Source organism: Lampetra fluviatilis, chromosome 40, assembly GCF_964198595.1.
Source record: "Lampetra fluviatilis chromosome 40, kcLamFluv1.1, whole genome shotgun sequence".
Lineage (NCBI taxonomy): Eukaryota > Metazoa > Chordata > Hyperoartia > Petromyzontiformes > Petromyzontidae > Lampetra > Lampetra fluviatilis.
Window position 1 is genome coordinate 512309 of NC_136314.1, and position 12807 is coordinate 525115.

At 48.6% G+C, this 12807-nt stretch overlaps 1 protein-coding gene across 10 annotated transcripts in view; it reads right to left on the reverse strand.

The window, feature by feature from the left end:
• DOCK3 (dedicator of cytokinesis 3) overlaps nt 1-12807 on the reverse strand; it is a 225305-nt gene that overhangs the window by 26117 nt on the left and 186381 nt on the right. For 7 of the 10 annotated variants that reach the window (XM_078874837.1, XM_078874835.1, XM_078874834.1 and 4 more), the window contains 9 exons: nt 11488-11573; nt 10386-10412; nt 9355-9450; nt 7802-7862; nt 6942-7035; nt 6009-6157; nt 5020-5106; nt 1616-1720; nt 462-603 (listed from right to left, as the gene is read on the reverse strand). In XM_078874837.1, the coding sequence (XP_078730963.1) occupies nt 462-603; nt 1616-1720; nt 5020-5106; nt 6009-6157; nt 6942-7035; nt 7802-7862; nt 9355-9450; nt 10386-10412; nt 11488-11573 (847 nt within the window). The remainder of the gene's footprint in view (nt 1-461; nt 604-1615; nt 1721-5019; nt 5107-6008; nt 6158-6941; nt 7036-7801; nt 7863-9354; nt 9451-10385; nt 10413-11487; nt 11574-12807) is intronic. The other 3 variants (XM_078874844.1, XM_078874843.1, XM_078874839.1) reach the window with 1 other exon arrangement.

Genomic DNA, 12807 nt, shown 5'->3' on the forward strand with positions numbered 1-12807 from the left:
GGCGGTGGGGATGACGGTGGGTATGCCGGTGGGGATGTCGGTGGGTATGCCGGTGGGGATGTCGGTGGAGATGGCGGTGGGTATGCCGGTGGGGATGTCGGTGGGTATGCCGGTGGGGATGTCGGTGGGGATGTCGGTGGGGAAGACGGTGGAGATGGCGGTGGAGATGGCGGTGGGTATGCCGGTGAGGATGTCGGTGGGGATGTCGGTGGGTATGCCGGTGGGGATGACGGTGGAGATGGCGGTGGAGATGGCGGTGGGATGACGGTGGGGATGACGGTGGGTATGCCGGTGGGGATGTCGGTGGGTATGCCGGTGGGGATGTCGGTGGGTATGCCGGTGGGGATTCCGGTGGAGATGGCGGTGGGGATGACGGTGGGTATGCCAGTGGGGATGACGGTGGGTATGCCGGTGGGGATGTTGGTGGAGACGCTGGTGGAGACGCTGGTGCCGTTGCGTACACTGCGCGTCGGCGTGCGTGGTGGCGTCGTCGGGCTGGCCGGCGTGCTGCATGGGCACGGCGTGCGGGAACTCGCTCAGCATGCGCTGCTGGAACGTCTCCAGCCGCTCGTAGTCGTGGCCCCGGCACACAAACTCCTTGTTCTGAACAGAACACGCACGAGTATGCACGCACACATGCGCACGCCCGCACGCACACACGTGCATGCACACACGATCGGAGGCACACACACGCACGTACGCATGCACACACACACGCACGCATGCATGCACACACACGCATGCACGCACACACACACACGTACGCACACATGCATGCACGCACGCACACACATGCACACACACAAGCGCAAATGTACACAAGCATGCCCGCACGCACGCAGGCTCGCACATACACACGCGCAAAAAAGGACGGACTAACGTGATTTCCTACTCAAAAATGAGCAGAGGCACGAGTGTTTATTTCTTGTTCTCAACCCTGCAGAGTCAGTGATGGAAATTCCACGTTTCTGTGGTGGGAGATAGTCTGTCCCCCATAGAACAACCACCGTTGATTTCCCCAGAAGGCGGTACCGATGTTATTGACCCCATTGGTGATGATGGGCTGACTGAATACAAGCGCGTGTTAAAAGCACACGGGCCAATTTTGCATAGCGCGATGCTTCAGGGAACGCTCCTGACGGTTTGTTGCATGTGCACAAATGGCCGCGTGCCTCGTACACATCTCTGCGTCTTGCTTGTGCCTCAAACACCAGCGGCGGTACGTCCCGAAAACACTTTGGAGAGCTACAGAAATTCCCTCGCTCTAAAACAAACATGGCAGGAAGCGGATGAACTCCTTGTGTTGAACAGATGTTGCGCACGGCACTCTTAACAGCCGCTTCTCAACAAACACCACACTCGTCGCGCAAATCCCCATTTTATTCTGAACACAGACCATGGGTTACGAACAAACGAGGCACCATAACCGCCCTGATCCGAACAGAAGTGTGCATCAGCAACGCAAACTCCGTAATTCCATACGACAGCACAGGAGCGTCGTATAACAGACACAAACGCTCGTCCGTCACCGACGTTGGCGAGAAGCCTGCCGCGCACGTCCACCGAGATCGGCGGGGGTCGTGCACATCGTGAAGAAAGGAAAACAAAAACTCACCCGAAGGAAGAAAGGGAACTTTTTCCCGTAGAAGCCGACTTTGAAGAACTCCGGCTCCAGGCGTTGCTGCTCGATGATGTTGTCGTAGTAAGCCGCCTCCGTTTTCTAACGCCCCCGCCCCCCCCCCCAAAAATAAATACATTATTATGCATAATAGAGGTTTTTTGGATTAGATCGCGTAAATATATAAATGTGTCGTTAAAACTCGCCACCACCCGACACGGCCAACTAGTACGGGTTGTCATGTAAACAAAACGTGCCAATTCGTCACTAGAGCCAAGCCACAACATTTACAATCTGAATGCGACGTTTCACCAGTAACTAGCTTCATCAGGCGACAGCCAGATTTCTGGAGAAGTCCACCTGTTTCGTTCCTGATGTAGTGACGTATATTGAGTCACTACGCCGTTAGCGCCAGCTACTGAGAGATGAGTGGAACTGCGCGTGTCACAGCACGTGACAAGGAGGGGATTGTCAGCCAACACTGGTAAAAACAACATGGGCATTTTCGTTCTCTTCTATCATGTGCACCAACAGGGGCTTGCGCACAAACACGTCCACGCCTACTTACACCTCGTGCTCTCTTTTAGCCCCGCCCCCTCCCTCCCAATACGTTCCATTCATTGGCTACCACATTCTGATAAGCTCCCCCCCCTCTCCCCCCCCTTAACTTGTATTTAAGAACTTGCATCTTGGAATCCCTGCCTCACTTGATACAGCAAATCTGGCTGTGACGGTCCCACCTGATGACGGAGACTTGTGTTGCCTCCGAAACGTCGTGATTTATTATTTTATTTGTATTAATTTTAATTTCATTTTTTTACCTACGTGACTTTGCCGAAAAAACTAAGAGTATAAGGAGGGGATAACGAGGGGGGCTGACAGGTGACGAGAAGGACACGTGGTGGAAGGCCCCAGAACCTTCTGGTCAGATCCCGAAGGGGGCGTGGCCGAGGGCGGAGGCCACGCTCAGGGGATAAAAAGAGGGGCCTGAGAGCTGAACGGGGCTGTCTCCTGGAATCATCCCATCGGGAAACGTTGCTTCATCTTCGGGCTTCGGTCGTCACGTTCGGCATCGTGGGTCCGGCAGTATGTTAATGCCTGACCCGGTTAAGTAGTTACCCTGTTGGGGTCTAATTATGTAGTTACCCTGTTATGTTGAGTAGCTGCCCCGTTGGGGCCGTGTAATGAACGTGTTCCCTCCCAGTTAAAGTGTGTGCCTCCGTGGAACCCACTACACTTATATAGAGGCGTAGATGTGGTGACCACGCTTCTGCGCTCTTGCGCCAGGTGGGGGGCGGATTAATGAGGCAACGTACATTATGCATTACGTAAGCCCTTTGAACTTGTCCTTCCTGTCTATTGTGTGTATTAAAATAGCCGTACCAACGGTAATCCATATTGAAGTATGTTGCCCTTTGAAGGCATGCATTTAAATAATGTATTATTTGATTATTCGCTTCCACGCAGCACTAAGGCGATAGCTATCCGAACGGTTAAAGTTATTTTTATTTCTTTCAATTTCGAAAGATTCTCGAATTATTTTTGGCCAATAGTAGCTAATTTTGCACGGAACTTCAACATTATCAAAATCAATTGAGTGTCCCTGTTGGCACGCGTGTTCTGCTACTGCTGACAGTTGCATTTGGGAGCATTTTATATTCATCATCATCATCATCAAATCTGAAACAGGAAAAAAATATCGATGCAATGGTTTTTCAGGAGACTGGACACTTTTTGTATGTAGCATGCAGGAAAATGTGGACTCGAGGAAGAGTGAGGTGGCCGGGTGGCTCAGAGATCGAAGAGCACTTCGCCACAACCGCTGAAACGCTGGGTTCGAATCCGGACAAACGCGGTTCTCGAGTAGAGTGAGTTTGACGAACTCAGCTTTGTCTGCCCCAAAGACTGCACACAACCTAAAAAAACAACCTCGTCACCTTAAACTCGGTTCTGCCCCAAAGACTGCACACAACCTAAAAAAACAACCTCATCACCTTAAACTCGGTTCTGCCCCAAAGACTGCACACAACCTAAAAAAACAACCTCATCACCTTAAACTCGGTTCTGCCCCAAAGACTGCACACAACCTAAAAAAACAACCTCATCACCTTAAACTCGGTTCTGCCAATTTCTGCGCTTAGTTCCGGCTCCTGGAATTAAATATAGCAGCAGCTCGACTGCCATGCAACCAACATTAACGCTCAGCGGCAGAGCCCGACGGGTAAGTGCTGCTATGAGGGTGGCTGAATTAACCCACAGGCTAAATGTTTTGCAGGGCCTTCCATCTTCCTTTTGGTCCTCCGTTCCACATTGTGAACTGATAGCTCAACGACAGTAGCCTGGGCCAGTGACTATTCATCTGGTCTCTGAATTACGGCGACGTCATCCGTGGCATCGCCAGCAGATAAAGTTCGGGGGGAAAACAAAACTAGCTAGTTGATGATGCTAGTTGTAATTACCGGCGAAACGTCGTACTCAGATTGTAAATGCTTGGCTCTCCAACACACAACCGGCGTGCTGTACTAGTGACTAATTGGCACGTTCTGTTTATGTGACAACCCTTACTAATTGGCTGTGTCGGGTGGTGGTGGGTTTTAACAACACATTTTTATATTTGTTGCGATCTAACTCCAAAAAACCTCTATTATGGAAAACAAACCAAGTTGGTTGTTTGAAGAAATGAGTGCAGTGAGTAATTCATGTTTTTGATTAATTTAACTGAATGGAATACATTTGTTAATTTCACATAGAGAAATAAATATTTGCATGACTTCATAATATATTTTGTTGCAATATGTAAGACTGTACATGTGTAGGCCCTTCCCTCAATATTAGCCTTAGGCCCCCTCGTAACCTTAATCTGGCCCTGAGAACTACCACTGCTGCTGTCTGAAATAGAGGTCACATGAATAGATCTCATTGTCAGCTCTTTCCTCCTTGGGATGTTTCCTAACACAAAGGGTCGCATTGCTCTGCGAGCGCTCCGAATGGACACGACAGCTCATTACATAATGCCGATTGCACAATCGGGATGAAAGGGGAGCGGAATTATAAGATGAAATATATTTTTTTAAATCCCTAAAAAATCGTGGAAACGTTGACTGTAATATTGTATAAGTGCATTGGCAGCTTAAAAATTGGAATGCAAGATTTGGGTATGTTATCGTGCTGGCTTCACTGTCCCTGCGATGGGGTTGACTTTAACTGACCTTCCATCAAGGTGTGCCAGTTGCAATGTCGAAGGGCCAATACCCAATATCTTATATAAAATGTTTATTTATTTGTTTTCCCTTTGGAGGACCATGGCAGTGAAATGTGTTGAATAATAATTATTCGTGCTTCTGCACCCCTGGCCAGCGCTGCATCAAAAACATTGTTTGCTCAGACTCGCGACCACGTACCCGGACCGAACTCAGCCGCTGGTAGTCGTAGAGGGCCTCGTACTGTCCAGCCAGCTCCCGGCAGAGCGGAATGCCAAACTCCCAGCACTGAGGAAGCACAACGGGGGATGCAGTTCAGTGCACTCGCACGCTCAGCGAACCGCGTGGGGCTCTCACACAAACACTCGCACACTCAGTGAGCCACATGGGGCTCTCACACAAACACTCGCACACTCAGCGAGCCACACAGGGCTCTCACACAAACACTCGCAGCTCAGCGAGCCACACAGGGCTCTCACACAAACACTCGCACACTCAGTGAGCCACACGGGGCTCTCACACAAACACTCACAAGTTCAGCGAGCAGGGCGGGGCTCTCACACAAACACTCGCACACTCAGCGAGCCGCGTGGGGCTCTCACACAAACACTCGCAAGTTCAGCGAGCCACGTGGGGCTCTCACACAAACACTCGCACGCTCAGCGAGCCGCGTGGGGCTCTCACACAAACACTCGCACACTCAGCGAGCCACGTGGGGCTCTCACGCAAACACTCGCACGCTCAGCGAGCCACACGGGGCTCTCACACAAATACTCGTACACTCAGCGAGCCGTACGGCCACTCACACAATCAGTTTGCGTTCACCGCTTCTGCCCAGCGGAGGTGATAAAAAAAAAGTCCGAAGCCCTGAGTGCTTTTTGGTCCATACTCGTGTTTGAGTTTGATCTACGTGGTTGTAATTTTTACACCTAAAATGGTTGCACATTAAACCTCGTGCCATCCGACAAGATTGCCACGTTGGCACAAAATATTATTATTGTTTAACCGTGGCCGATGTGTCGATCATCCTCCTCCTCTTCACCGGTGGACCAGAGGCCTTTCGTGACTTTAGTTCAACGCGGGCACGCACGACGACATTCCGCTCAGCTTGCATCGAACTCCGTCGGGTAACGCACGGGCTCGGTCTCGGAAACGGGGCGGGCGACGCGGTACCACAGGCGAGCCCTCACCTTGCCCTTGTGGAAGAAGTGCAGGATCTTGAGGAGGAGGCTCTCCTTGCGCTCCCACTCGCTCTGCGCCGGGTAGTGCAGGAACGGGCCGAGCAGACGCTCGTCCCAGCCCAGCAGCTCGCAGTAGAGCAGCAGCGTGAAGCCCGCCTCTGTAGCGCGGGTCGGGGAGCGGTGGCGGCAGTGTGGTGGGGAGGTGTTGGCGGAAATTGTGCAGGGTTTTAGTAAAAACGGAGCGTACGTGCGGGGAGGACGAGGTCAAGCGACGCGCACGCTCGACTCCACCGCTTGCATTTCAAGTCACGACTCAACGCAACTCTCTTTGCGCTTGCACACAACAACTGGCTGCTATACATATTCACGTGATGATAAGCCCCTTCGTTGAGCTGCTATCAGTCTTGGCCAGGTCACTTATGACGCTCGGTTGGGCCTTAACGGGTAAAATAAAAAGTTGACTTTAATTTAACTCATAGCCACAACTTTCTTTTTTTCTCTATATATTGTGTGCCAGAAAGGCACCACGTATGTAAACCAAAATAAACTTCACTTGACTCAAGTGTCAGATAACTCGATAGGTGGCCATGCGACTCAAAGTTCAGAGCGCCGAGCTCTCACAGCTGAGGTCACGAGTTCCAATCCAGCCTGTAAATAATTAACCTGGGTGCCTCAAATAGATTTCTCTGCTATGAATAAGTTCAGAATTGAGAAACATCGTCCGTTTTATACTCCCCTTTTTTGGCGTGGTGCTACTCACGAACGTGTCGCGTTTTGACTATCAATGATTGTGCAACACTGCCAACGCGGTGTCACGGACCTATCCTCAACACGGTGTCATGAACCGATGCTCAAATGCAGCGAGCTGACGGGTCTCGGCCTGACCGCAGCAGGGGCGCCGCCGCTGGCAGCAGCTGCGTTGAACGCGCCGGTGTAACGTACCCGTGTAGTTCTGTGCCTGCAGGTGCATGTCACACAGCTTGTGGATGTAGCGGATGTACATTTCTTCTTTGTTGATTTCCGTCTTGTAGAAGTTCTGCAGATCCACATGGGTAATGTGCATTAATTCATTTGTTCATTGATAAAATGTGTGACGCACACTGCAAAAGGACATTTCAGAGGCACGGGAGAATAAACGATTGACGGAGGAAAGTCTGCAGATCCTGACTCAAGGTGGACACGGCGCCGACGTGCGGAGAGCAGTGAGAGAGGAGGGGGAGAATTCCCGTAGCCCGGAGCTGCGACGGAGAAAGCGACGTTCGCTTAGTCTGGCTTAACAGATGTTGGGCCTGACAAGGAGGCCTTCAGCCAACGGTGGATAGATCAGGTCTGATGAGGATAATGATGATGGATTCCCACACCTTCGATTAGCATGGTTGGCTACGTATTGTGCGAAAGAGGTTCAACATGTACATGCCTCTCTAGAATGACTGAAAGCATTCATAGGCATAGAACCCATTTCTCTCCCTGCCCACCGCAAAATTTGGGGTCACGAATGAATTTAAAAATCTATATTTTTTATTTGTCTCGTTTGAAACATTTGTTGCGTTTTTTTCCTCTCTCTCATTTACGCAGTTAAATCCGGTCCATTAGCCAGCATGTAACATGAGGATACAATTTGCATGAACGTTAAATAACGTATTCTTGAACGCGCGATTTGATGTGTTAATCGTCAGCTTAAGAAACGACTTTAATTGATAAATCTGTACATCCTTACATGCGAGGGATTATCGTTCCGAATTAAAAACCGCGTTAAGTTTTCCCCCCCACTGTTTTCTGCTGCGAGACTTTAAGAACCTTACCAACAAACTCACGGCACATCCAATTTTCTTGTCTTCTACCTCGTCTCCCTTCATGCAATCCCTGCACAATGTGCACACACACAGGGTCATGATTGACACAACGTAGCAAATCAATTCATTGATACATTTGAGCAATTGTGCCTCTCTTACAGTGCAAGGCCACCACAATGGAACAGAGCGAAACTATTTAATGGGGATCGTTTTGCCAGTATCAAAGTATGAAAAATAAGAATAGGTTTTACCCTTTCTGGCAATAAAACAGGAGGTGTTAAGATGTTCAAACACCAAATAGAAACCTTTTGCAAGGAATCATCTTGGCATTAACCACACGTGCTTGTGGTGAACAGGCAAACCTATTACCACGTTTGGCTATGTACGGTGCGAAATAAGTTCAACATTCGTACTCACAAACATACGGTGGTGCCGTGTTGCACAGGCGTTTTACTCCTGCATTAGTTTCACAGCAGGGGCAGTGTTTCCAAGTGGCAATAACCCGATTAGGCAGCATACGAGTCATTTTCAAACTTGGAAAATTTAGACCGTGACGCAGGCGCAAGTTTGACTTTATTTTTTGTATTTCTCCACGGGATCTTTAATGTCCCGCTGTCAAGAAGACGTCACGCTTTTTGTGCTGGTGAACACCCCCTGCAGCGTTCGCCAGGGCGGCCGCTTCGCTCACATCGCAAACCACTGCAACGAGCGGCAAACGCGCCAGCGCTCGGCCATCTTGCTGCCCCCCCCCCCCCCCCCATGAGGCTACAATGTGCGGGTAGCCATCCGTGTGCGTGTGGCCCCGTAGCGGAAGATGTTGGAAATGGGCCGTGTGGCATTAGCTCGCACGGACGCGATACTTTGGGCGAATGCGTCCTCCAAACGTGTGGGCAGCTGAAGCCAACGTCCCATCCAGCTGTCACCTCCAATCTCATCTCGATGCTCGCGAGTGGGAATTGACGATGTGTCCGTGAGTGGCGGCGCGCGCTCGTGTGTTTATCTGTGTACGACGGGAGTGCAGTGCTTAGCGCTCACGTTTAAATCAGTACAGAAAATCGGAACCAATGCTGGGCCCTACCTAGGTCGACTCGGCCTTAAATTGGTATCTGGTGCAGTGTATAACCTAAACTATTAAACTATTTGTATTTGACCAGGTAAGGCCCACTGAGCCATATAGATTTTTTTTCAGAAGTGACCTGGCTATCACAATGATCGCTCAACGAAGTGGCTTACCAAGCGGAAATTTCTAGCAGCCAAATACTCGAAACGCACGTTGATTCTAAATGTGGAGGGGAAAATCGGAGAACCCGGAGAAAAATCCACGCGACCACGTGGAGAACATGCAAACTTCAAATATGCGGGCGTCAGGGTCGGGATCGAACCGACGACCTCCTGTATACCAGGCGAGGTAGTTAACAACTCGCCAGCACCGGGGAGAGAGAGGCACCGTCCTGCAGGCCTCCATGGGAGCTCACTAATAGCACTTTCCCCAAAGAGTTCGAACGGCTACACGTGGGGATCTTTGTCTTGGTACGGTGACAATCTGACGAGCGAGCGCTCACCTGTAATCCAGCAGCCTCTCCATGAGGCGAGTGACCGACGTGACGAAGGAGACGCCACTCTCCCTCCACGTCTCCTGCTCAATCCGCTCCAGCAAACTGGGGCAGGGCCAGGGGAGACGGAGCCGTGAGCAACTCAGGCCCAGCTGTCCAGCAGTGTGCCGGGGATGCTCGCCAATGACCGAGATCGGCAGACTGAGCTCAAAGGAAGGGGACGCGTGGAACTAAGCTTCTAGTGCATGCAAATCAGTCCTTTGTAAAGGCACTGTTGATGTTAGTTTAAAGACACTGAAGAATGCTTGAATTAATGGGCGGCTTGACTCTATGTCAGTTTGGCTAAGTGGTGTTATGTGTTTTGATGGCAAATCGTGGCGAAAAAACAATTTTGTTGAGCTCATTATTTGAGTACAATTGTATTTAATTCAAAACAATGGAAAATACCGTATTAATAATAACAATAATATAATTTTAATTTATGAAGCATCCTTTAAACAATCGTTCTCAGGGCGAAATATCTAACCATAAACACTTTTGCAAAAATATAGATTCCACAAGTGACATAAAATAGTAACATAAGTTACTATTTAAATCATAAATATATTAAAATGACCTAACATTTTTTTTTACTATTTATTTCGTGATGCTGCTGTGTTGGCTGTGGTGAATAGCACAATTCATAATAAAAATAAAAAGACTCAACATATTAGTCAATAACAGCGTGGTCTTGAAATATATTTTTTTATGACAGGCGATATTTCGGGCCATGGCCCTTCTTCAGTGTTATCGATGAATGTGTTGATTTGTTCAAATTATATATGTTTTATCTGGGACGTTAAAATATGACCAATAGTAAACTAATAATTTATTAAATTTTTGTTACATAACGTGTCCAAAAATGTAATGTATTTTAATGGATCGTGCAATGGTTCACGAATTCTATATGACACTATAAAAAAAATCGAATTACACGAAAATAATACATTATATGGCAACATGAGATATGACAAATTGTTGACATCGATAAAATAAAATACCTCGGATATGGTCCGAATAGCGGGGTTCTGTATTCCGTCAAGCGAGCGTGAAATAGGAATTCCCATCAAGTCATTAAATCACACGTCTGTTCATCCTTGTCCAGTTCACACCAACAATGCAGTCGCTCGCACACACACAAAGCTTTTCGCGTAAACATAACCAGGCAATCAGCCAATGTCAATGGGCTGTCCCAAGAAGACATTGCAGCTGGAAGGCATTTCCAATGTCTCTGTGAGGATCCATCAAATTTAATTTCAGATGCCCCTCCAAATTGAGGGCACGAGTTTAGAGCAGTTATGGCTTTCAATCCTGAGTCACCTCCACCGTAATTAAGCGATGGCCTCCTGCGCACTTCCAACGAGTGATAATATCTGCATGGACCAATTCAAATAACGACGCTGCCCCGGTGAAACGGTTAGCAGAGCGGGGCTTGCAACCCGGAGGTCGCTGGTTCCATCTCCCTGCCCCCTCGCTTCTGTCCACCCAGCAGCATCTATGGGTACAACCACAGGAAGTCAATCGGCAGGTCACGTGTGGCGAGATAAAGTGTGGGTACTCCTCCCTCTTCCTCATCTCGTCAGGGAGCATAAACTGTCACGCGAACTCCAGTCATCCTCACAGCAGCGGTGGCTTTTGGCTGGCCGTCGAACAAAGACGGGCATGGCATGGCGCCCTTTCAGATGCAATTATGTGGCTGTCTGGAAAACTCTACCTTCCGATATTAGGAAGCCACCCAGAGCGATGGGCTTTTAAATCTAGACTGAAAACCCATTTCTTTAACAACTGCTTTTTTGCGTTTGGTTTGTCATCTTTCCCCCGCACCTCCGATTATCATGGTTGGCTGCGTACGGTGCGAAAAAAGTTGAACGTACATATATTCCAAGGCGTCTGGTACGTGTGGAAGAGTAGGCCAATACACCTTCTAAAGGGGCTCTGAAGAGCTCCTGAGAGCCTAGTGGCGTGAGTAAGAAACTTCAGAGTTGCACCTCCACCATTCACCATTTACCATTCAAATAACGAAGGTGGATTCTTTTTTTTTGTCTGGGGGGGAAATTGCTCGAAGCAGTCTGTGCCGGCGGGATTTGGTTCAACAGCACTCACATTAAGCTGAAGAGTTCCCTGTAGTCTTCATCACCTCTGCCCTCCGACAGCAGACTGTCCAGCTTGTCGATAATCTCTGCCTCCACCTTAACGCACAACATCGCGGCTTACGTGAAAAAACAGCACAACAAATCGCCATTCGTGTCACGTACTTTCGCGCGGCACTTCCGCGAAAGTGGAATTACAACTGGCTCGGCTTAGCACAGAAGCGTTTCTGTGCTGCCAAACTATTTATATCCTGGCCAGAGTGTGAGAAGCCAATTTCATTCCCTGAACAGTCGGTATGTCGTCATCTCTTGCAATTAGATCAATTGTCGTAATTCGATTCAAGGGTCGATTCATTCTCACCTTGCGTTTACCATCCAGTGTCTTTTGCTTGTTGTGTGAATTATCAAGAGGCATGGGGAGAAGTCGCCCGCTATACACTGGGGGGAATTGAACGTGCGCATAGCTATAAAGTGAACGCCGATTTGAACAATGTGAAATGCGTCAGAGCCTAACGTATAGGAATTTCATGCTGAATGGGTATTTAAAACGCGCTCAAATCCACATTGTGATTATGTAGCCGTGATTCCAATCGTTCCTCAATTATAAACACAAAATAAACACCTCCCCGGCATTCCCATGATGCATGCCTGTGCATCTGTACAGCATCTTGACATGTAGTCGCATTTACACGCTACACAAATCCATATTGTATTGCCAATTGTATATTATTTGCATGCAATTTACATGGCACGTAATGATCTATTGTCATAAGCACAATTCACTGCATGTATCGCATTAGCATTGCTAATGGTTTTCAATCACTCGATGAGTCGTTGCATGCCAAGTTCACGTTGCAAAGTCAAATTCACGTTCATCACTGGCGCATGATGGAGCTCAACTTGCCAGTGAAGGGCACAATTAACCCAATTTGAGAATAACCAAAACAACAACAACGGATAAGCCACTTTACAAAACATGCCACGTGACTGCAGGAGCCTAAGCACTCGAAAATGTTGAGTGATTACATTTTTTGGATTGTCGTCGGCAATTATATCCAAACTGTACTATAATGGGAAGCAAAAGAACAGCCTTCGGGGAAAAAAAATTCACGGCCAGCACAGAGTACCACATTTGTGGCAAGACTACTTCACGTGATTGGGTTGCCAGTCTGAGACCATTATCTATCAACAGTTTAGGACTGCCTTTAATCATGGGTGGCTGCCCGGCACAGAATCCAGAACCTCAGTGATGCCAGCTCAGCAATATGGCCGGGAATGGCACACTGAGGTACCAAAAATCAGGACTCATCACGAAAATAAGAATATCTCATTT